The 23624-nt window shown below is 47.8% G+C and overlaps 5 protein-coding genes and 2 non-coding genes across 8 annotated transcripts; 3 read left to right on the top strand and 4 right to left on the bottom strand.

Annotated features, from left to right (window-relative positions):
* Positions 1 to 139: 139 nt before the first annotated feature.
* fdps (farnesyl diphosphate synthase (farnesyl pyrophosphate synthetase, dimethylallyltranstransferase, geranyltranstransferase)) lies at positions 140 to 4303 on the bottom strand. Its single transcript, XM_047014482.1, has 10 exons — positions 4196 to 4303; positions 3624 to 3776; positions 3095 to 3235; positions 2836 to 2916; positions 2504 to 2626; positions 2242 to 2330; positions 2012 to 2084; positions 1714 to 1791; positions 1455 to 1589; positions 140 to 1163 (listed from the first exon to the last, which is right to left on the bottom strand). The coding sequence occupies exons 1-10, from the start codon at positions 4196 to 4198 to the stop codon at positions 963 to 965; spliced, it is 1077 nt and encodes a 358-aa protein (XP_046870438.1). The 5' UTR covers positions 4199 to 4303; the 3' UTR covers positions 140 to 962.
* A 533-nt stretch (positions 4304 to 4836) lies between these two features.
* Positions 4837 to 12993, bottom strand: fam189b (family with sequence similarity 189 member B). The gene is made up of 14 exons (XM_047014483.1): positions 11737 to 12993; positions 11602 to 11658; positions 11318 to 11425; positions 10654 to 10770; positions 10315 to 10422; positions 9880 to 10040; positions 9696 to 9795; positions 9537 to 9609; positions 8446 to 8752; positions 8011 to 8354; positions 7858 to 7926; positions 7555 to 7730; positions 6968 to 7114; positions 4837 to 6814 (listed from the first exon to the last, which is right to left on the bottom strand). Exons 1-14 carry the CDS (start codon positions 11962 to 11964, stop codon positions 6581 to 6583), a joined length of 2229 nt encoding a protein of 742 aa, XP_046870439.1. The 5' UTR covers positions 11965 to 12993; the 3' UTR covers positions 4837 to 6580.
* Positions 12994 to 13399: 406 nt separating this feature from the next.
* On the bottom strand, positions 13400 to 19258 carry rab13 (RAB13, member RAS oncogene family). The gene is made up of 8 exons (XM_047014473.1): positions 18705 to 19258; positions 17762 to 17822; positions 17309 to 17369; positions 17146 to 17223; positions 16673 to 16762; positions 16340 to 16405; positions 15784 to 15834; positions 13400 to 15577 (listed from the first exon to the last, which is right to left on the bottom strand). Exons 1-8 carry the CDS (start codon positions 18826 to 18828, stop codon positions 15506 to 15508), a joined length of 603 nt encoding a protein of 200 aa, XP_046870429.1. The 5' UTR covers positions 18829 to 19258; the 3' UTR covers positions 13400 to 15505.
* A 394-nt stretch (positions 19259 to 19652) lies between these two features.
* On the top strand, positions 19653 to 21894 carry LOC124462813 (40S ribosomal protein S27-like). Of its 2 annotated transcripts, none has more exons than XM_047014476.1 (4): positions 19653 to 19757; positions 20121 to 20229; positions 20668 to 20778; positions 21623 to 21894. In XM_047014476.1, exons 1-4 carry the CDS (start codon positions 19752 to 19754, stop codon positions 21649 to 21651), a joined length of 255 nt encoding a protein of 84 aa, XP_046870432.1. In that variant the 5' UTR covers positions 19653 to 19751; the 3' UTR covers positions 21652 to 21894. The 2 variants fall into 2 exon arrangements, with proteins under 2 accessions (XP_046870432.1, XP_046870433.1); XM_047014477.1 differs by having other exon boundaries at positions 19692 to 19757; positions 20102 to 20229.
* On the top strand, positions 20376 to 20509 carry LOC124462823. The gene has a single exon (XR_006955488.1). It is a non-coding gene; the product is annotated as a small nucleolar RNA SNORA13 (small nucleolar RNA).
* Positions 20960 to 21087, top strand: LOC124462824. The gene has a single exon (XR_006955489.1). It is a non-coding gene; the product is annotated as a small nucleolar RNA SNORA13 (small nucleolar RNA).
* LOC124462812 (nuclear pore membrane glycoprotein 210-like) lies at positions 21760 to 23604 on the bottom strand. Its single transcript, XM_047014474.1, has 5 exons — positions 23429 to 23604; positions 23041 to 23251; positions 22842 to 22958; positions 22559 to 22633; positions 21760 to 22333 (listed from the first exon to the last, which is right to left on the bottom strand). Exons 1-5 carry the CDS (start codon positions 23444 to 23446, stop codon positions 22227 to 22229), a joined length of 528 nt encoding a protein of 175 aa, XP_046870430.1. The 5' UTR covers positions 23447 to 23604; the 3' UTR covers positions 21760 to 22226.
* Between the last annotated feature and the right edge of the window lie 20 nt (positions 23605 to 23624).

Genomic DNA, 23624 nt, shown 5'->3' with positions numbered 1-23624 from the left:
GATTGCCTGAAAAGGAACATTTTAAAATATACCACCATTTCCCATAGATTTTGGTCCCCCTCCATTGCAGTATAATTTATTCTTGAATTGTTCACAAATTGCAAAAACATTTTGCATCCAAACTCACAGATTTTGGGATAGTTTCTTTATTAAAGCAATGACATGCAGTCTCAACAGGTATATATGCATATTTAAATTAGACTTAACATAGAGAAGCTTAAAAAGTGTGTGTGCGTACGGATGAGACAGGAAAAAGTCCTTTAATTTTAAAATAACCCCAAAACACTGTATGTGGATTACAGGCGTCCTTTTAAAATTATTATTGCAATTCTTAGAACACCTCGGGCTAGAGTTGGTGAAAGACTTAAAACGACAGAAAAATATGTTTTCTAATAATATCAACAACATGGCAGACATGGGTACATAATTGAAACAGAACACGGTTTTGTCCCACAGCACAGAATCCAGACACTGACCCTGTGGCTCCCGTGTCAGATCTTTACAGCAGTGTCGGTACGGCAACATGCAGTGTCGGCACGGCAACATGCAGTGTCGGCACGGCAACATGCTAGTGAACAGGAACAGCAACGAATACAAGGCATCATCGCATCCATCAACCAAAAAAGGATTAGGCTATTCCTCTGATCTGGCGGAACGTGTACAATCCATAGGATTCCAGAGTGGACAGCTCCTCTCTGAAGCAGCTGAGGCTTCAAAGCTCCTTTCTGAAGCAGAGCTGAGGCTTCTTAAGCGTTTTAAGGACTAGTTCCATTTCCATCTCTACCTCCTTCCAATCGCCCTCAACACCTACGATTAGGATGCTACCTAGCTCTACGGCACATAAGTCTCTCTTAAATCAAATATCTGTGGAGTCAAGGAGAGGTAATAGGGACCTAAATGGGCCCAGATCAATGTCAGACTCCCTGTCCAGTCCTGATAGGCTGTAGCGCTAACAGGAAACTTCACTTGTTCCTTTTGTAGATTTTCTTGGCGAAGTTGATGAAGACAGCATGGGGCAGCTTCTGGGCATGAAGCGCGATCAGCTTCTGTAATCGCTGGTAACTGTCATCTTCGTGCTGGCGGTAGAGAGCCGGCATCTGAAGGGTGTCGTACAACGCCTGGACCTTCTCCACGCTGGCGTCGTCATGGCGACCGTAACACGACTGAGGGGACAGTATTAAAATGTTCAGTCCTCATCCTGAAAACTTGAGTGTTTTCATGAATGAAGTTTAAGGCTGCATCAATGTCGAGCAAGGAACCCCATGTCCCACAGAGGAGAGACGAGTCATTAATTCGCATGCTCACTGATACATTAATAATACATGCCTATAAGCCTATTCACATGGCCTATCACACAGGGCATGTTGGAATGGACAGGATGTGATGCTGTGTCATTAGCGTAGCATTAGGAGCCTAATGCTACGAGAGGAGGTGTGTGATGTCGCCTCACTCACCTCCAGCTCTGCCCTCTGCTCTGAGGTCATGACCCCCAGCGCCGTGACAACCAGCCAGCTGCACTTGTTGTCCTGAATGTCTGTACCAATCTTCCCTGTCACCGCAGGGTCGCCGTAGCAATCCAGGTAGTCGTCCTGGCAACGGCAAAGCATCGTCAAAAACACAAATGCTTGTAGTAGACAGAACACCGCTAAACCTTGGCTGGCCTTTTACTGCAGGAGTTCAAGGAAGCGGGTCATGCTAGCGGTGGTGTTTCACCTGTATCTGGAAGAACTCTCCCATCTCCAGTAAAATGTGCTTGGCGTTGTTGTGTTCCTCTTCGCTCTGAATCCCTGCCTGCAGACCCACAGCACAAGACACAGTTAAAACACCAAGCTCTACAATTTATATTTTATATTTAAAACTCTGATATGTTTACTGAATACGCCTTCCTACCATAGTACATTTCTTGTTTGTGCAAACTTAGCGAATAAAGCTGATTCAGATTGTGAGCTGGTACATCTATACTGTTACCTATACTATTGTAGTTACAGGTCCATTAATGTCAGACACTCACCATGTACATAGCAGCCGCCACAGGGAGATAGAAGGAGTAAAAGGCAGTCTTGTACTTGACGATTGCTTTGTATCTGAGAGAGAGAAATGGAGAGAGAAAAGACAATGTGGGTTTTAGCCCCAAATAAATTCCAACATGTTAGCGACACATCAGTACATTTCAGTTCTAAAGACCTCAATCCTGTTCTATGTCCAGTCCCCTCGTGGTTCAGCCCAGGCTCCCTGCCTCACCTTTCCATCGTGAATCTGTTGAGGTCGATCTGGCCGGGAGGAGCCGTCATGAGGTCCAGAGCTTGACCCAGCTCTGTCTGAAAGGATGTCTGATACACAGAGACACACACATCATTATGAGCTTGTCTGTGCCTGTGTGTGTGTGTGTGTGTGTGTGTGTGTGTGTGTGTGTGGGGGGGGGGGGGGGGGGGGTTGTGTGTGTGAATTTGGGGACAATGGCACCCAGATCGGAGAGCCTGTGTAACCAGCGTGCATGTGCTACCTCCATGAACAGCTCCAGCAGGTGGAGGTAGTAGGGCTGGCCTCTGCAGTGTCTACGCAGCAGCCTGTAAATCGCCCCCTCCAGGAGGTAAGAGTCGTTGATGGCGTCTAGACCAACTCCATCCTGGGAAAACCACAGGGCCTCAACTCCTGATGTTGTTCATCATGATCAAGGGGACAGACAGACAGACAGACAGACAGACAGGCAGGCAGGCAGGCAGGCAGACAGGCAGACAGACAGACAGACAGACAGACAGACAGACAGACAGACAGACAGACAGACAGGCAGGCAGGCAGGCAGGCAGGCAGGCAGGCAGACAGACAGGCACTCACCCTCTTGTACCAGCAGGGCTGTCCTCTACGAGTCACAGAGGCATCCATGATGTCATCAGCTACCAGGAAGAAAGCTTGAAGCTACACAGACAGAAACATAGACAGGTATAACTGACTATAGCTAGGACAGACAGCAACACCTGACCAAGTGTATTTTGTACTTTGTAACTTTGATTCTGTTTAGTGACTTGCCGTTGGTGTGAAAACTGAGGAAAACATGTAATTTCCATGCTCAATAATCATTGGTCCATGCTCTTACCAGCTCAATGCACCACCCAATCAGGAGGGCCCTTTGCACTGTGTCATGAGTGAGTTCACTGGGAGGGACTAGCTCTCGCAGGGAACCAATCACAGAAAGACCTCGGTTTCTCTTGCCTCCAGGTGCATTGTATATCAACACCTGGGAGATAGAGCGGGAGAAACACAGAGAAAGAGAGACAGAGAGTTTAAGGCAGAGGTCTTCTACCCGGGTCCTCAGGGACCCCCTGTCCTGCATGTTTTAGATGTTTCCCTGCTCCAACACACCTGATTCAAATGAATGTGTCGTTATCTAGCTCAGCAGAAGCCTGTTAATGACCATTCATTTGAATCAGGTGTTGGAGCATGGACATCTAAAACATGCAGGACAGGGGGTCCCTGAGGACCAGGGTGGAAGACCTCTGGTTTAAGGGACACATACAAAGTGTCTGTGCTCAAATAAGGCACAAAAGACACAGTTTACAACACAGCATTTCAGTTTTGCCCATTCCCGCTCTCCTGACAGACACTAATGGATGGAATGGAGTTACCTCTCTTAGTCTGTTGAGAGCATCCGCAAGGACGTCGTCTTTTAAGTCGTTCTCTGTCAGTTCAGTCACCAGCTCCTTGAACTGGGCTTCAAACAGCTCGGAGTCTGACTGCTCTGACACCAAGGAGTGTGTCCCGTTGCAACGACTGTCACTCTGCACAACAGACAGGGGAGAAGAGAACAGTATTACAGTACGGTTAGCTGGCTATAGCAATTTCGATGACGAGAGGAGAGAAGGTTGACATTTCTACGTCGCTATCTTCAAAACTTGGCAATGCACGCCAAAACAAATCTAGTTGGATAAATAGAGCATTACATGTAGGAGCAATACGTACTGTTTTTGATTTTGGAGTAAACTGTGCCTTTAAAAGAGGGAAGTTAGCGTTACTATAATTAGTAGGTTACCTTGGCAAGAGACGCAGAATCCTAGCTAGCTAACTCTAGCTGGCTGGCAGCGTTGGTCTGACCAGGCTGAAATATCTTCGTACTCGGCTGGCTAGCTACTAGTAAGACCTAGCTCTAGCATTGTCATGCATTGGTTACGTTTAAAATAAGACAACATTAACTCCTTACCATAGTGTGCCCGTCTTCGTTTGCAGTGACACTGGATGCAAGTCTGTCTAAGTTGCTTTTGTAGGTGCTTTTAGTTTAGGGAAGGAGATCTGTGCGTTGTAGTTTTCTCTGCCGTTCCAATCTATTTTATCGCTTAGACAGTGGACTAACTCTCCCAACATCCTTCGCGCGTCGCAACATGGGCGTGGACAAACAAGGCTTCATATGACATCGAGCATTTTCATTCGCTAGTGCCATCGAACCAGGATGGGCTTTTGAGACATCTAACCAATAGGACTCATGGAAACTAAAAGCGTGGGCTGGTGTTGTGTCTGATGATAGCTTGTAGGAGGCTAAAGGTAAAGTTCCATAATAGACCTGCTATATGCTCAATGTCACTTTGGTCGTGTCGATTAAACATTTTAACCATAAAACTAAGGATACGTTTATTAGTTGTAAATTATAAAACCGTGCACAAGCCAAGAAAATGGCCTTGTGTATAATGCAAGAAACACAGATTATTAGAAACATTCCCACGCTCAGTCTAAGTTTGAATTCGTTTTGTTCACTGAACACATTACGGAAACTGAAATGTAGTTGTGTATAATTTATTTTATATGCTGAACAACATCGCATTAAAACGTTCTATCATCAGAACCGCATTTAAAATGAATGTCATATTGAATATATTAACTTTATTTAGGTCTTAAGGATCAGGTCAAGCCATACATTTCCTCAAATAATGTTTCCATGTGCAAGACTGGAGGTAGAAACTATCACTTTAAACACAGCTCAGTGTGTCTGTGTGCAAGTGAGTGAGTGTTAATGTTTCCGTCAGTTACCTACATCCAGTTTATGAGTGTATATTCAAAACTTCCCAGACACCGGGCTGATATCTTGATTCAGTGAGCATCACTTGGTTTAGGTCAGGTGGCAGGGCAGACCAATCCAGTGGCCAGATATTATTCGTTTTTCAGAAACAAACTCATAATGACGACTGTCACTCGACCGAAATGTTTTGATGGAGCAGACCTCGCAGATTCTGTTTACTACACAGTCTCTTATATCATCTACACAAGCACATCTGTACATTTATTGCGAAAACCTCTTCAGTGCTTTCAGAATTATACCGAGGTGAATTGTTTTTTAATACACAACAGGAGTGGTTTAACCATAGTCTTAGATATACACAACTGTTTGGCCAACTATGTGAAAGAGAATATTCAGTTTGTCATGTCGGCAAGAATAGTGGTAACAACCATGTCACTGTTACTGTGACAGGGGTAGATCATTTTTCAAAGCTGATTATCCAAGACAGTGGGTTCAACTCCTCAACACTAGCTCATCAACAGCAGTACATGGGCACATTTTAAAGGGACATCTACAAGGGAGGAAGCCAAAAGTAACAGGCATTTCCAAACATGCAGAGAGCCATTCAGAAAAGTATCAACCTACGCAGTCGACCAGTTTGCCAGATTGTTTTAAAAAGAGGTGTATCTTAACGAGTCTCCTGTTACATCTGGAGCTTTCAGGGAGATCGTAGGGAAACATGCAGATATTCAAATCAAAACCACCGTGGTCAAAAATCACCCCAAAGAGAGAATATACACATCCAGGGCTCAAGTTTGAGTGTGTGATGTTAGACGTGTAGGGTGGGGTGACAGTTGGAGGAGAAAACTCCTCTTGAAGGTTGCGTGGAGGTAGGAGATGAAGCGAAAGAAATCAAAAATGGGATTTTTCCATGTCAGTGCTAAAAGAAAATGAGCTAGGTTAACAAAACAATCACAACAGGAGAGGAGAGCATGTGAACCTTTGCAGGTATGGAAGACAGGGTGACTGTGCTCTTCTAACTGGCAAATGTGGATATAGAAAACAGGGTGAACCGCACGATGTATGGGGTGTGATATGCAGCTGAGAGTATGCAGTTTGGTGTGGGTGCAGAGCCGGTGAAGCAGGCTCCTCCTGTCCCAGGGACCCTCTCTGTCCCAGGGACCCTCTCTGGAAGGACTGCAGCTTCCAGTGGGCCCAGAGGAGAAGACAGGTGCACCAGATGGAAGTTAATCAGGGATCCAATTTACCCTTCCCGCTTCACTTCTAACCTCTACTGTCCCGGTTGAAGGTTGGTGTGAAGGAAACAGCACCACTGTTTAAGGACAGGGACATTCAGAGGTGCCTCCTAGGAGGGGGCAAAGTCAGGAAGGAAAATCAAGAAGGAAATACTTGAACGATATGTGCCTTGTTCATTTGATGCATTGTTCACATTTTGAACCCTTTCATTTCCTGGCTCATCCTTCTCAAACCCTCCACTCAGTGAGAAGGAAGCCCTCTGCCCAAATCACAGCGGGTGGTTCCAACATTAGTCTTCTCCTCTCTTCCTTCCCTCTCCTTCTCTCCTCCTCCTCCTCTTCACAGAACTGACTCCATGTACAGAGCCCCCGACGACCCGTGTGGAGCCACTAATCGCCGTAGCGACGCGGAGGAGGTGGAGCTTAAATCTCCGCAGCTACGCAAGTGGATCCCCTCCAATGCCGGGGACCGGTTGCTGTGATGACGGTTGTGTCGGCTGTCACTGTGAGAATGGTGGTGGCGACGGGGGTGGGGGGGGTGAGCCCGTCCTGCTCCCCAAGTGTTACGCAACACCTGGAGACACGACGACAACAGAACACTGAGTCAGCTGGTGTGTTGCTGTGACGAGATTTACGGCAGCTATGTGTGTGTGTAGGTGTGTGTAGGTGTGTGTGTGTAGGTGTGTGTGTGTAGGTGTGTGAGTGTAGGTGTGTATGTGTGTATTACCTGCTCTAGAGGCAGATGACCAGCAGCGTTGCCCTCTGCACCGCCCCGTCTCTTCGCCCCCTGCCCCGTGTTCCCAGCATGCTCTGCGGCAGGTGCCAGGTTTCGTTTAGAGCGCTGGAGGAAGCGAGCCACCAGCCCTCGTGTCACCTGACAGGAAGAAAAGAGACATTTAAGACACTTCAACGTTGGATCTATCTGAGGTGGATGGTGTCCAGCAGGAGTGTTCAACCCTGGTCCTCAGGGCCCACTGTCCAGCAGGGGTGTTCAACCCTGGTCCTCAGGGCCCACTGTCCAGCAGGGGTGTTCAACCCTGGTCCTCAGGGTCCACTGTCCTGTGTCCATGCTCCCACAGAGCTGGTTCAAACGCATGGTGGTTATCAGGCTTCCACAGAGCTGGTTCAAACGCATGGTGGTTATCAGGCTTCCACAGAGCTGGATAACGTCATCATGAATAATCATTAGAATCAGATGTGTTGGGAAGAGGGAAACATCCGAAACATGCAGGACAGTGTTCCCTGAGGACCAGGGTTGAACACCCCTGCTGGACAGTGTGTACAGTGGTGTTCAGTCTTGACAGGCAGACCGACCTTGAGGTCTCCCAGGGAGCGGTGGTAGTCTTTGGGCAGGTGCAGAGGAGAGGCAGGGGGCACCTTGGAAGGTAGCTGTCCTCCCATGGCCCCTGCCTTCACACTGCCTTTCCTGGGCAGCGAGGCAGGGGGCGCCAGAGAGGAGCGAGGCAAGAGGCAAGCCTCAGAAGATGGGCCTAGAGCGTACCGGAGAGAGGGAGGGAGATAGAGAATTAACATAATACATAATGCATATTTCTCTTATTTGGTGCTGAGGACCAGGGTTGAAGAGCACTGATTGATGATCTCTGGATCTCCAGTCACCTGTGTCTGTGGATGTCTGAGAGCCTCTGTCACTTATCCCTTTACTGCCCACCGAGCCTGTGAAGTCACCTGGTGGAGGGAAGGGGAGGGGAGTCAGTTTGACAGTGTTGGGCACACACACACACGTGTGCAATGACACACTGAACACCTTACCTGTATCTGTAGAGGAGCTAAGTCCTGGCTCGCTGTGTGACCTTATCAGCGGTAGCAGCCCATCGCTGCCCCTCCTCTCTCCACTTCCATCCTGCTCCCCTCTCCTGCCCTCCTGTTGGCGTAGTGACAGGGGCTGCATGTGCAGGGGCACTTTGCCCCTCCGAGCACCCGGATGATTGACAGCCGAGGATGAGGAGGGATTGGTGGAGCTGAGGGAGGCGGGGTCTCGGCGTGACGGGGTGGAGGGGCGGACGTGGATCTCTGGGATGGAGAGAGCGCCCCCTATCACCTCCAGCTGGGAACAGCTGCTGGCTAACATGGCCTGCCGACGCAACACTGGAGACCTGCGAGGAGACAGAGTGTATCAGTGTGTGTGTGTGTGTGTACAGGTGTGTACAGGTGTGTTCCCATGGTGTGTGTGTTCCCTGTGTTTACCTGTATGTGGTGGTCGCCGTGCTGGGGGAGGAACAGGAGTTGGACCTCTCCCCTCTGAAGAAGCGACTGGCCCTGGGGCCCGCCAGGGGACTCTCGGGGGTCTGAGACGGAGGCCCCCTGAAGCTGACGTACTCTCCCCCCTCTCCCCCCTCGCCTCCCCCGCAGCCGGCGCCACGCTCCCCACGCTCCCCACGCTCCCCACGAGGCCTCACCCCCACCTCCATCAGGCAGGAGTCCTCGGAGGGAGACGAGTCGTCAGGGATGTCCACGATTTCTGACATGAGCAGGGAGCCACTGTCCATGGAGACTGAGCACAGGAAGGAGAACACAGCTAGGGTTACTCTGCTGCCCACTGACCATCCAGTCAGGAGAACACAGCTAGGGTTACTCTGCTGCCCACTGACCATCCAGTCAGGAGAACACAGCTAGGGTTACTCTGCTGCCCACTGACCATCCAGTCAGGAGATCTGAGGTCGGCTGGATTGGGGCAGGTGTGAGAGGCAGGGCGGGTGAGGCAGGTGTGAGAGGAAGGGCGGGTGAAGCAGGAGTGAGAGGCAGGGCGGGGTGAGGCAGGAGTGAGAGGCAGGGTGGGTGAGGCAGGGTGGGTGAAGCAGGAGTGAGAGGCAGGGCGGGTGAGGCAGGTGTGAGAGGAAGGGCGGGTGAAGCAGGAGTGAGAGGCAGGGCGGGGTGAGGCAGGAGTGAGAGGCAGGGTGGGTGAGGCAGGGTGGGTGAAGCAGGAGTGAGAGGCAGGGCGGGTGAAGCAGGAGTGAGAGGCAGGGTGGGTGAAGCAGGAGTGAGAGGCAGGGCGGGTGAGGCAGGTGTGATAGGCAGGGCGGGTGAGGCAGGAGTGAGAGGCAGGGCGGGGTGAGGCAGGAGTGAGAGGCAGGGTGGGTGAGGCAGGGTGGGTGAAGCAGGAGTGAGAGGCAGGGCGGGTGAGGCAGGTGTGATAGGCAGGGCGGGTGAGGCAGGAGTGAGAGGCATGGTGGGTGAGGCAGGAGTGAGAGGCAGGGTGGGTGAGGCAGGTGTGAGAGTCAGGGCGGGTGAGGCAAGTGTGAGAGGCAGGGTGGGTGAGGCAGGAGTGAGGCTCTCACCCTCGCCACTGAAGGCGGTAGAAGTGACTCTCTCCCCGGACGGCTCGGTGGCGTGGGTGTCAAACACCGTCACCTGCTCAACACACAGGTGGGGGCAGTTAGGGACTACGGATCATGGACACACGTATAAACTGTCAACACACACACACACACACTGACCTGGCTGGCTGCTCTCTGCCCCATCACAGCTTCATAAGGAGGGGGGCAGTCAGTGGGGTAGAGGGGAACAGGACTCTCCATGGAGCCGTTATAGGTGATACTACACACATGAACACACAAGAAATGGAGCTTCTGGTCGGTCATATGAAATCTTTGATGTGTGTGTGTGTGTGTGTGTGTGTACCTCTGTGCGTCTGTTTCCGAGCTGCAGGTGTATTCAGGGGGGTAGTAAGGGGGAGGGGGGATGGGGGGAACAAACTCCTCAAAGTCGATGATGTTGGTTAAGAAGGCGTCCTGGGGAGTGGTGCATTCTGGGTTGACAGCCCGGGAACGATGGGGGGCGAGCTAGAGAGAGAGAGAGAGAGAGAGAGAGAGAGAGAGAGAGAGAGAGAGAGAGAGAGAGAGAGAGAGAGAGAGAGAGAGAGAGTGAACCTAGATACCACCAAAGTGTGTTTGTGTGTATGTGTGTGCCTGTATGTATTCATGCATGTGTGTGTGTGCCTGTATGTATTCATGCATGTGTGTGTGTTTGTGTGCCTGTATGTATTCATGCATGGATGTGTGAGTGTGTGTGTGTGCCTGTATGTATTCATGCATGTGTGTGTGTGTGTGTCCTCACCAGATGCACCAGATCCAGGGAGAAGATGTGGATGCTGCATGTGACGGTGGACAGCGTGCAGATGATGGTGGAGAGGATGCTCAGTCCACAGGCACTGAACAGCAGGTCCTGTAGGAACACACCAGGACGTCAGTCCCTGGATGATGACCTCACATCAGTCCCTGGATGATGACCTCACAACACCCACATCAAACACGACTGGTCACACCTCAGTCAGAAGAGCTTGGACAGACAGCTTATGAATAGACAGTAAGATCAATATACAATATTCCCCATATTGAGTAAAAGACTGGAAAATCACATACCGTCACACACACTTCCACACACTCACACACACACCTTGAGCTGGTGTCTGACTGAGTGGCAGTCAGCACTCAGGTAGAGGACCAGGGTGTCCTCTTCTGTTATGGAGCAGGAGTGTGTCGGGGCACAGCACACACACAGGCCGCTCTCCACCTGCACGACACACACAGTGCATGGTACACACTCACACAGAGAAGATTTACACACACACACACACACACACAGTGCATGGTACACACAGTGCATGGTACACACTCACACAGAGAGGATTTACACACACACAAACACACACACACACACAGTGCATGGTACACACTCACACAGAGAGGATTTACACACACACACACACAGTGCATGGTACACACAGTGCATGGTACACACTCACACAGAGAAGATTTACACACACACAAACACACACACACACACAGTGCATGGTACACACAGTGCATGGTACACACTCACACAGAGAGGATTTACACACACACAAACACACAGTGCATGGTACACACTCACACAGAGAGGATTTACACACACACATACACACAGTGCATGGTACACACAGTGCATGGTACACACTCACACAGAGGATTTACACACACACACAAACACACACACACACACACACACAGTGCATGGTACACACTCACACAGAGAGGATTTACACACACACACACACACACTCAGTCAGTCAGCGGTGTACCTGGCAGGTGTGCAGGGCTTTGACCATCTGTGCATTCTGACAGGAGAGCATGGAACCAGCTAGACTGAGGATCACACACACTGCAGACAGAAGCATGAACAAGGACACCTGGAGACACACACACGCACACACACTTAGTAGTGAATGCACCTGCAAGTATTCGCAAGTGAGATGTACATATGTAACAGATACATTTAATATTTAATCAACCATAAAGACTTTTAACAAAAAATATACCAACACAGCCAAGTTTGACCTCCAGTTAGACGTGATGGTCCACTCACCACTAGAGTAAGTGGTCTTCTCCAGGAAATGATCCCCACAATGCCTGATGCAACCACCTGGACACACACACACACACCAATTAAAGATCCCACCACAAATCACTTTTCAAAAGCTACAAAGTGTTCGAAACTCACAAAGAATCCGGCCCAGAAGGGGCATGCCTGGCGGACGCGAGCGGAGGAGGTGAAGGCCATGCTGGTGAAGGAGAAGGCCAGGACCATGGCCCCCAGACCCACGTGACACAGGCCCAGGTAGAGCAGCAGGCGAGCGCCCCCCTGCCCCCGCCTCGACATCCCCCTCCGGCTGTCAGACCAGCCTCGGGACCCAGACGCCAGGCTGCTGGTGTCTGATGGGGAGGGCATGGTAGCGGCCTAAGGACGTCTCCAGGGGTGTTAGTCAGGTGTCCTCTTGAAATGTGAAGTCAGTTGCCGGGTAGCTGAAGACGTGTTATGCTGTATGTTCACACCAGGCCAGACAGGACCGGTTTTGCTAGGAATTTGTCAGCAGAAAAACTCTCACACAATCACAGACAACCGTACCGATGACCTCTTGAGTGATATTAGACACATACAAGCCATTTCTGACAGTCCACAGGATGTTGTGGCTTCGAGGGCAAACAGTGAGCTGATCAAACTCCTCTACCTAGTTTTCTGAAAACCGGATGCTTTTACGATATAACATTCCTTTCCTCTCCTCTCGCTCCATCTCCTGGCTCCCCCCGCTCATTCCTTTTTCCCGTGGCATTGCGGTAACCGGAGTCGCGAGCAGGCCGCAAACCCTACAGGCAACGGTGAAATGCTCCGTCGATCGCGCCTTTCACGGAGACGATAAAACAGCAGGGTTCACGTGCTTAATGTCCAGACGGAGCAGGAGACATACATGGAAGCTATGTCTGTTGATAATATAATGATTTGCCCTTACAAAGTTGCGACCAGTAGAGATATCCTGAGATTGCAGAAGGTTCGGTCCATTCAAGAACGGAGAGGGTGTCGGCGGACGCTTTGAAAGTAGATACGAAAAGAAATAATCCTCTAATGACGTGACATAATTTTGCAGTTGATGTCAATATTTAAATATGGCTTTAAAAAGGCTCCTTCCTCCTCATTCCTCCATCTTCACCGGGGGAGTTTTGCGGTGCGCTCGCATTCCCCCACTTCTCTCTTCCCTGCAGTCACGCGGGCCTCCCCTTCTGCCCGTGAGGATGTATCCCGGACATGTACCTCACTGCATCCAAACCCTACGTCACGCCACTCATACACATTACATACTGTGAGCCCGTATCGAACTGCTTATCAAACAACACTCCCAGAGTCCCAACCACTGGCGATCATTCTTTCCATCCATTAAAATCTCGTCCTCCGATCCAGTTATTCTAGTTCATAAGACTTTACAATAATGGAATGCTTCGTGTTTGTAAACCGACACTGTATCAATGTGATGACAAGGCACGCACGATACGCTGGGAAGATGCGGCAGAGCGCGCGGTCAGGTGCTGATGCTGAACAGGAGGGCTTGTTGCATAGCGACTGCCTCACGACCCATCGCAGCTGTCCAATCAGATAGAGTTACACTGAGCAGTCAATGCTGCTTCCGTGTCGAGAAGTTGTAGTTTTCTACGTTTGTAGTTTTCTGAACTGTGTCAGGGAATTCAGTCAGTTCTCCGTCTAACAGCCTCATTGTGAATGCAGGAAAGGAACATGACTTCAGGCTGGAAGGCAATTATCAAATCTTTCTGTTGTACAATAGAAAGAAACACCATTTAAGTGTCACCAAATCAAACAGATAATAAAACGTACGTATTTTGAAAGTTTTTTATTCAATAAGCAGCAGGTATGTAAACATACATTGTGCTTATAGGCCTAATTGATCAGACGAGGAATGCTTGACAGAAAGTGTAAAAGCAGAATAAAACACGAGAAATTACAGGTCAGTTACAAACTTACAGGTCAGTTACATTTCAATAATCCCCCCCAAAATTATCCCCGTCCAGTTTACCGTACAGGTGTTCTGAAAAAGACGGATGGATCGAGACTTTTAATACTTCCTGTCAGAAAACTTCCTGTTTAAAAACAGGCAAAGGAAACCACAGTGTATTATTGGGCAGCAACCAAATCTCAAGTGCATTAGTGAGTGTGTAACGTCTGGACATGAGAAGCACCTGATTGTTGCCTTTGAATAATTCATCTGGTGAGGTTGGGTGGGTGAAAATCATTGGGGTTTAATTTTCTCAGCAAATCACACCACAACCCAAAAAGGACATCTTTTAATCTAAGTAAAGACAGGATCCTACAATTCTATCGTCTAATCTATATCTGACAGCCTCTGTGACAATACTGTAAAACCTGATTAATTGAGTTGACTCAAAACAGTTTTATAAAATGAATTTCCTCTAGTTTTTGTACTGAGGTGTAATTTACTCAACTGATCCAAGTTCTTCAACTGAAACTGCTCTAGGCAATTCACTTCCTCAAACCATGAGTCAGCTTAATTCCTCAGGGTTAACAGCACATCAGGTCAGTATCAGTATGTCTGGGCTGGGTGGGGCTGCTGTGTTTTGGCCTTTACAACTACAGATCAGCAATAACCTCATGTGGAGGAGGATTGATATGAAGATCTATCGGAAAGGGACCATGGTGTCCTCGAAAGGGGGGGTAGGGGGACTGGAGGTGTGTCCTTCACTTCAGTACGATCAACATTTATTAAAATCTTAACAGGTTCTCTCGTTCATTCCCTCACTTCATCCATCATTCTCTCTCTCTGCTCCTCTTCTCATATTGCACTTATCTCTCTCCCTCACTCGCACATTCTTACTCCATCTGTCCAGAGTGTGGCAGTTTACCCACACAGCACACGTATCCACTAAATCTCCTTCCCCTAATGATGTCTGTCTAACTGTGCTAGCCTACTGGGAAATAGTCAACAGGCATTCTTGTTAATAGTCAAGTCTGTGAACCATCAGTGGAAGCTTAGCTGAGCCTATAGATTCTGCACTGTTTGAAATCTGCTAGCCTGAATCCTGGATGAATCCCTGTGTCTTCTTCACATAGCTACAGGTAATATTATGAACAGGAGATCATTACCAAACCCTTTTTCTTAGGTACTGAAACCTCTGATAAACGTGGAAAAACTAACACTTTGAGAACCAAACACTGGCATTATAATAATAACATATATTGTAACCCTTAAATCTCTATTTCTGTTTAATTTAGATGATATCTAAAGAAATAAAGAGGAGTGTAAAGTTTGCAACTTCGCCCCTGACCCTCTTCCTGACCTCATGGGGTACACGTTCCACAACTTTTGACCGTACCTGGGAAGGGGTGGTATGTGGCAGTTCAATTCCAAAAGAACACAGAATGCTAGGTTGCTGTCATGGAATGGTTAGTGCAAACCTGTGAAACATTTCGATTTCTGTGTGATTCAGATATAGTGTTATTGTACCCTGGTTCCCTATCCATCCCCATGGTAACAATACCATTGAGAGAGATCTGATAAAACAACAATTTAATGGAAGTAAGGTTGGTGATGAAACTGCTCTCGTTAAATATCTCTTGGTGACATTTTCTTGTCTTTATGGAACTACATTGCACTGAGGGGGAAAACATAAATCTATCACTGAAGTAGTGGCATCTAAGGAGGTGGATATGACACCATTTAAAAACCCTGCTTTCTTTTTTTTTGTATTTTTGTTTGATTGTATTCAAAACTGCCACAGGACACAGATAACTCTACAGACTGCACCTCGTTTTGTTTCCAATAATACTGTTCCTATGCATGCTGGAGGCTTGCAGGTCCCAGGGCCCCACGGTGCTGGAAGCTTGCAGGTCCCAGGGCCCCACGGTGCTGGAGGCTTGCAGGTCCCAGGGCCCCACTGTGCCGGAGCTGCAGCGCCGGCGAGTCGTGCTACAGGAGGACACACTTGGAAGACTTCTTTTCTGTGCTGCTGGTGATTTTGACCTCGCGACCTGTGACCCCCTTTAGGACACACACACACGCACATGCACACACACGCGCACACACACACGCACCATGAGTTTGTAGTTCTGCTTCGTGTTTCACAGCTTCACAGTCTAAACCAAACATCTCTGTAAAATCACCACCATGTTCACTGCTTTCAGGGTAAGTGAAAAGGTAAATATGTCATTTGAATGAGTCATGAAGAAGCATTCTTGCTGACTCACCGGTTTCTTGTTGGACTTCTGTAGTATGTCTCGTGCCAAGGCCATAAAAGACTATAGAGAAGAGAAATGCAAAGACAGGTGGGGAGAGAGAGGGAGAGAGAGGGGTAGGGAGGGAGGGAGAGAGAGAGAGAGAGAGAGAGAGAGAGAGAGAGAGAGAGAGAGAGAGAGAGAGAGAGAGAGAGAGAGAGTGAGAGTGAGAGAGAGAGAGAGAGAGAGAGAGAGGAGGGAGGGAGAGAGAGAGAGAGAGAGAGAGGGAGGGAGGGAGGGAGGGAGGGAGGGAGGGGAGAGAGAGGGAGTGAGTGAGGGAGGAGAGACAGAGAGAGAGAGAGAGAGAGAGAGAGAGAGAGAGAGAGAGAGAGAGAGAGAGAGAGAGAGAGAGAGAGAGAGAGAGAGAGAGAGAGAGAGAGAGGGGGAGGGGGAGACATAGAGAAACACCAGGGGATAGGATATGTGGCATGGTGTAACATGTGTAACATGTGTAACATAGATTCAATTATCGTTGCCTACATCCTTATTTCCACAACAGACAACTACAGTGTTTGAGTCAGTATCTTACCTCATCAACATTTATGCTGGACTTTGCACTCGTCTCAAAGAACCTGATCCCATGATCCTTTGCCAGCTGTTTGTAGAGAACACACGCCTGATTACAAACAGGATCAGTTTATGTACACCTCCTCCTGAAATGTTCCTGTAGGCTTCACCGCTGCTGTCAGTGTGTGTCTCACTCTGTGTCTCACACTGTGTCTCACTCTGTGTCTCTTAACTGAGCACAATCTCCTTTTTCTCACATTATTAAGTGTTTAATGAATTAATCACAAATCATATAATCATTTATATAAATAAAGTGATAATTTAACAAGTATCCTCTTATGCAGATTGATCTAACCTTTTCCCCTGTTTCCTTGGATACCTTCCTCTTGGCCTCAATGTCACACTTGTTGCCTAGCAACATCCTGCTGACCCCTGCTGATGCATTCTGGGGGAAAAGGGCTTGTGTTAATCACTCATGTCTGAATACTTAATAATGTGCATGGATGCATGTGTTACAACAGTGTTTCTGTCTGAATAGGTTTCTGTTGTTCAGATTAAAACACATAAGATCAGACAACCACAGAGAAAAGAGCTCTTTCAAAAAAACTGTATGTTTAGCCTGTGTGTCCTTGTTAAATCTTATGTTAACAACATTAAACCCAATTTAGACTTAGAAATGATAGTAAAACATATCTTACACAAGAGCTCAACACATCAAAATAATGTTGCTGTTAGAAGCAACTGTATATGATGAAATATCGGGGATACAAAGCGTTTGACTTCCTGTTTGGCATCTTATAGCCCTTCTTGTGTTTACAAACACCTCACCTCTTTGATGCTTTTCATCCAGTTCTGAATGTTCTCATAAGACTTCTCGTCTGTGATGTCATAAACAAGGATGATTCCCTGGCAGAGAGTAAGAGGAGGTTAGTCTGCAGCAGGACATGGGAGAGCACTGTTTTCAATAGGTAGTGTGAGTGTGTCTCTTCACCATGGCTCCTCTGTAGTATGCCGTGGTTATGGTCTTAAACCGCTCTTGACCCGCCGTGTCCCTGCACAAAACACACACAAAACATTCCTAAGATGTTTAGCGCTAGACGAGAGGGAAAATACCATGGATGTCGATGTTAGGCAGTTGAAAATAAGCAAACACATATAGTTTGCGAGTATTGTGGTGTTACATATACGGCGCACAACAGACTGATTGACATATTACTATTTTTCTCAAGGTTTCTCTATTGTGACTGTGTACTGGAAGCGGTTGTTGGACGTTTGGACATATACCCTGGCATGAAGGTTTCTTTAGGCGAAGAGAGAGAGGTTCTGTTATTCTCTGAAGAAGCAGAAGACATGCAGAACCACCTCAGACTAGAATGAACTGTTTGTTTATGAGTTAGTCACCACCTGGCCATGAGCACCTCTTCCTCTTTCTCAGTTCTCTTACCAGACCTGGAGCTTCACTTTCTTTCCCTCAACGTCGATGGTCTTCACTTTGAAGTCGATGCCTACAGAGAAGAGGAGGATGGGTCAAACAGAGGGAGGGAACCTTTAGACACTGACACATAGACACACACTCACACTCACACACACACACACACACAGACAGACACATAGACACACACTCACACACACACACACACACACACACACACACAGACACATAGACAGACACACACAAAAGGGAAATGGCTTATACATAGATTCAGAATGACTATCATTCACCTAAATGGTCATACAAAGACACAGACGTCACATGGACCAAAATACATCCATCATTTGTCTTTTTTTCCAGCTTTCCTGTGTGTGTGTGTGTGTGTGTGGGGGGTGGGCGTCTTCTGAAAACTGTGCATGCCAGGCGAGGCCAGCCATTCTTCTGGGAATGGAAAGATGTTAGCAGAGATAGAGGGCAGAATGGGTAGGAGGAACTTCTGGGTGAAGCCAGAAAGAGGAGTGGGGAGGGGAGATGGGAGAGGGGATAGGGGAGAGGGGATAGGGGAGAGGGGCTGAAGAAACAAACACACAGACACAACCCAGCAGATCTACTGAGCTACAGACTGAAGAGTAATGACTGAATAAGAAGATAGACTTCTGTGCTAAACAAGATGAGTGTCACAGGGGAATGACAGAGACAAGAAAGCTGGAATGAAACTAGTACAGGCATGAAATCAAGTACAAGGGCCGTTGCCTGTTGCAGCCTAGTAACATGTCTCCGTGGTAGTTTCATGCTGAAAATGGTATGTTCACACATTTTCCAGAAATAACACTACAACAAACATGGTGCTCTGTTGACCAATAAATAACCTAGTCGAAGACAGAGGAATGTGTAACCCCTTATTTACACCCCTTCTACATCAGGTCATGTTGTTACAGTGTTTTAAACTACATACCAATCGTTGATATGTACGTGGAGTTGAAGTTGTCCTCCGCAAATCGGATGATAAGGCATGTTTTCCCCACTCCACTATCACCAATGAGTAGTAATTTGAAAAGGAAGTCGTACTTCTTCGCCATAACGTATTACTCAATGTGAAAACCGTGTAAAACAGTGTAAAAATAGAAATTCTAATGAAAAATTGCTTTATGAATTATGCTGGTCTCATTTAAAGCGGTAAATTCCACAGTCAGGTCAGATCCAACTCTGATTTGTCACGGTTTTGCATTAGAACCTCTTGTTTTCGTTTTTCTCCCTTGAAACTGTCACCGGTAAATTCCGATCCCCCAAATGCTTCTTTTTTTTAAAAGTTTAATTAAACTTTTCAACTCCACAACAACCAAATGACGTAGCCCTAGTGAATCCTTAGTTTTAACCAAATGTCCGAGTTGTTTTCTGATGGTCATAAATCCATTTCACTGTCCACACTAGACAGGATTACATTTTTTTCGCCCTAAACTTTCTCTCGACCAAGTTCCCGTAGGAGAATGGCATACGTAGAGAGGGAGTGAGGGAGTGTTCATCCGGGAGAGAGCGTGCCCATCAGACCAGTGATTTCTGTCAGCTAATGCCCCTTTTGAACAGCAGATGGCGCTCAACTATAATTTAAAAAAACTCCACCGCAAAAAGGAGATATGAAAAAGTTTTTTTGAAGGCAAACATGGATCGAGTTAGCCTAGCTGTATACAATTTGTTTAGCACAACTCTGGTCTGGAGTCTTCAGCTAACTTCACTCAATAACTTCAAATTACAAACAGGCCTTCCCCAATATTTTATTCATTAGACAATAAATTAAACTGGCAAAACATTTTTAAGAATATAAAATGTTCTGGTCTGGTCATATATGAATCTTCATTTACATTCTGTGTCTTTATTAACTACTGCTTCACTATTCAGCGTGTTACTTCGACATCTACTTCCGGCCCCTGCATGTTAGCCCCATTCATCAGAAAAGTATTTCCGGTTTATCACTCTTTTCGGCTACGGCTACAAAGTTGCTAAGATGCCTGTAAGTACGCACACGTCATATAGAAATAATACGTTAGCATGGGAAACGCTTTGAGGGGAATACGAACTTGTATTTCGATGGGATAATGTATTGTCTAAAGCGGGACCCACTTTTGTCTTGATTGGTTTGCTAAATCTGGACATACATCTTAAAATGTGCAAAGCGCGTGGTGAGCATATAATGGCGGCCTACTCCACATGCAAAACAAAGCGTGGCTGTGGAAAAGCGAGGGGGGAAAACTCCCGAAAGAATATATAACACCTCGATTGTCTACCCTTTAGAATGATACATTTCAATCGAATGTGGGAAATGTTATCAATTATATTACGTGCCTTACTACACAGAATCAACTGTCTTTTGCAGCTTGCTAAGGATTTGTTGCACCCTTCCACCGAAGAGGAGAAGAGAAGTCACAAGAAGAAGCGCCTTGTACAGTGTCCCAACTCATATTTTATGGATGTAAAATGTCCCGGTAAGTTTCTCTGGACTGTGGGAACTTTTACATGGTCTTGCCTGCTAAATCAGTTAGGGCTCCAATATTGATCCCCTATCTACCAGACCAACGTCCCTATTATGTCTAAACAAGGACGTGTGTAGGGCTGTATGTAGTTTAGATTTTGCCTTTATGTGTTGCCCGTTCATTTATCTCTTAATGAATGAGGTGTCAACTAAGGCATACAGTAACCTTCTAGTTGGCTTTTGAAAGGTGTTAATAGTGATTCCTTTTGACAAGGCCAACTGTAAGAACACTAACTTTGAAATCACATGAATTCTTTTAAATTGTGAGTAGAACACATTGAGTGGGGATTTCAACATCTGAATAGAATGATTCTACTCATATTACTTAATTATTGTAGCTCAATGCCTCCTGTAAGTGTGCGCGTCCTAACTTTATTGTGTGTTTGTACAGGATGCTATAAGATCACCACGGTGTTCAGCCATGCCCAGACAGTGGTGCTGTGTGTGGGCTGCTCCACGGTGCTCTGCCAGCCTACCGGAGGGAAGGCACGACTCACAGAAGGTACCGGCCTCCTTCACGCTCCTCACCCTTACACACACACCCCATCACACACACACACCATCACACACACACCATATCACACACACACCATCACACACACACACACCATCACATACACACCATCACACACACCACACCGTGTACGTTTTCAACAGTTCCCTATCTGAACTTGACAAGTTCTTGCCTTTATGTGTTGCCTGTTCATTTCTCTCTTAATGAATAAGGTGTCAACTAAGGCATACAGTAACCTTCTAGTTGTCTTAGAAAGGGATGGTTCAGTGGTTCTTTTTGACAAGACAAACTACAAGAACAGCAATGAGCAGATCCTTGTGATCTGTAACTGGTTGCAGGCTGGACCCCCAGGTTCCCCTCTGCTACTGGGGCTCCTTAAGGACCCCCAGGTTCCCCTCTGCTACTGGGGCTCCTTAAGGACCCCCAGGTTCCCCTCTGCTACTGAGCTTCTTATGGTTCATGTTTTACCCAGCATTCCCAGTGGTGTCATGGTAACGCGGCTCCTCACCGGGGTTGCTACAGGCAACAACAGACTTGGGTCCTTTGAGGCCTACTTTTGGCATAGGCAGATTGGTGATGACAAATTGCTGTAGTGGCAATGATGTACTAGTCTTGTATACCTGTAGTTCTCTTAGTAGATTTAAAACCTTGTTAACCCTGACTTGGCCTGTTTCTCATTCAATAAGCCACAAGAAGTCTGGCCCTGATCTAATCCAGTCTTTCTCCTCATACAACACTCTGTACACTGTTTGATCTGGTCGCACATAAATTGAATACTTGAGTTGGAGCTGATCCTATGCTACAGACCCACCTCCTCCTCTTATCCCAACAGGGTGTTCATTCAGGAGAAAACAACACTAATCCAGACTGATGAACCCCACCGGGGGGAGGAGAGACAGGATTGGACGATTGGTTTCAAGTGACTCTGCCAAGTGACGATTAAGAGGAAAATGGGCTGAAATGATGTTCTGGAAACTGAAGGAAGAAGGGAAAGGGAGTGTGTGTGAACACAAATATCCCTAGCCATGTGAGACGACACTGCAGCTCTCCTCCACCTGTCCTTCTCTCTTATTAAAAAAAGTTTAGTTTCTTTTCGTTAAAGAATTCTGTGTCTGTGTGTGATTTTGTTTATCCTGAGCGTCTGATAAGGACTTGAGGCCCAGTATATCTGATCACTGATCAGTAGCAGGTCGGTGTTGGTGGTCTGGCAGATGGTCGGCATGGAAACAGGTCCATCACCGGGGGGGGGGGGAGTGATTCTCTTTTGGAGACTTAATCACATAAAGGCCTAGACATTTATTTGGCTTTGAGGTGTCTCTGTGCTGACATGCCTAAGGCCTCAGAGTGAATCTAGACAGTGTTGGGAGTGCTGAAGTAGACATGTTTAATCCAGGTAGAAGGCTGTGTGTGGTTCCTGACGGCCTGTTCCTGACAGCTCATCTGCTGCTCCAGAGCCAGTGGCGTCTGCGCACGGCCCTGTCAGCGCCTGCTGATGACATCCTGATCCAGGGAGAGAAGCACACCGTCTGCCTGCAGGGAGCCACTACTGACACATCACAGGTGGTCATTTAGCAGATGCTCTTATCCAGAGCCACTTACAGTGAACAGGGACATTTCCCCCCGAGGCAAGTAGGGTGAAGTGCCTTGCCCAAGGACACAGTCATTTGGCATGGTCCGAAATTGAACCAGCAACCTTCTGATTACTAGCCTGATTCCCTAACCACTCAGCTATCAGTGAGGAGGAGACGAGGTGTTGGCTAAGACGTACCTGAGGTGGCCGGAGGGCTGCTGGGCATGTAGACCACAGGGCCCGTCTGTAGGCGTGACAGGATGGTGTTGTACACTAACACAGAGTACAGACACACAGACAGACAGACAGACAGACAGACAGACAGTTTAATCACACCTCAGTTGAGCAGGCCTCAGGACTTGGGCAGCCATCTGTCCCTGATTAGAAAGATCACACAGATTGTAACTTAATACCCTACATAAGAGTTCTAGTTGACTAGTCATGTGATGAGAGGTCCTGGTACTGGGGGGTGAATCTGTACCTATGAACAAGGCAGCAGTGGTGACAAGAACTGCAAACACGGCAAACGTCAAGATAAGCTGGAAATCCACGAGCTGGAGAAGGGGACCTGACTCCAGACGGATCAAATCAGTTCCTCCTGGTGACACACACACACACAGACATCAGATGTCTGCTGCTGGGCTCACCTGTGTTCCATCACTGCTCTGGGCCCTGCTCACCTTTCTCCACACGGTTGTCCGTCACAAAGGTCACCGTGACGACGTGTGTCTGTGGAGTCAGACGGTTGTAGACGGTGACGTTGACGGGGCGGGGCAGACCCTGCCCCTCCATCCAGGAAGTGGAGGGATCGATGGACAGCACAAGGAGGACGGAGTCATGTTCTGATTGGCTAGGCTCAGACAGCAGTAAGAAGGGACTTTCACTATGAAACTGAACACACACACAGAAACACATTTTCATTACTGTTTAGCTTTTGTCTTTTAGTTATAAATAAGATCAAGCTTCTATTGTCCCAAAGCCTAGGGCAGGGTATGAGGATACAGGGGTGTGTGAGTGAGTGAGTGTGTGCGAGGGTGTGTGTGCGAGGGTGTGTGTGTGTGTGCCCACCCTGAGAGCAGACAGCATGTCCTTGGAGCCCAGGACAGCCAGCTGTACAGGCTGCAGGCTGGACAGGGAGAGGGTCGTGACGGGGCAGTGGAACGCCGGCAGGTAGGGCAGCTGCACCGGGCGTCTGGAGAGAGGGAGAGGAGGCTGGCTCCGCAGGGAGGAGGAGAGAGAGATGGAGAAGGAGAGGGAGGAGAGG

The sequence above is a fragment of the Hypomesus transpacificus genome, unplaced genomic scaffold (genome assembly GCF_021917145.1).
Source record: "Hypomesus transpacificus isolate Combined female unplaced genomic scaffold, fHypTra1 scaffold_251, whole genome shotgun sequence".
NCBI classification, from domain to species: Eukaryota; Metazoa; Chordata; class Actinopteri; order Osmeriformes; family Osmeridae; genus Hypomesus; species Hypomesus transpacificus.
The sequence above is the reverse complement of the archived record's forward strand: the minus strand, read 5'-3'. Positions and strand labels throughout refer to the sequence as shown.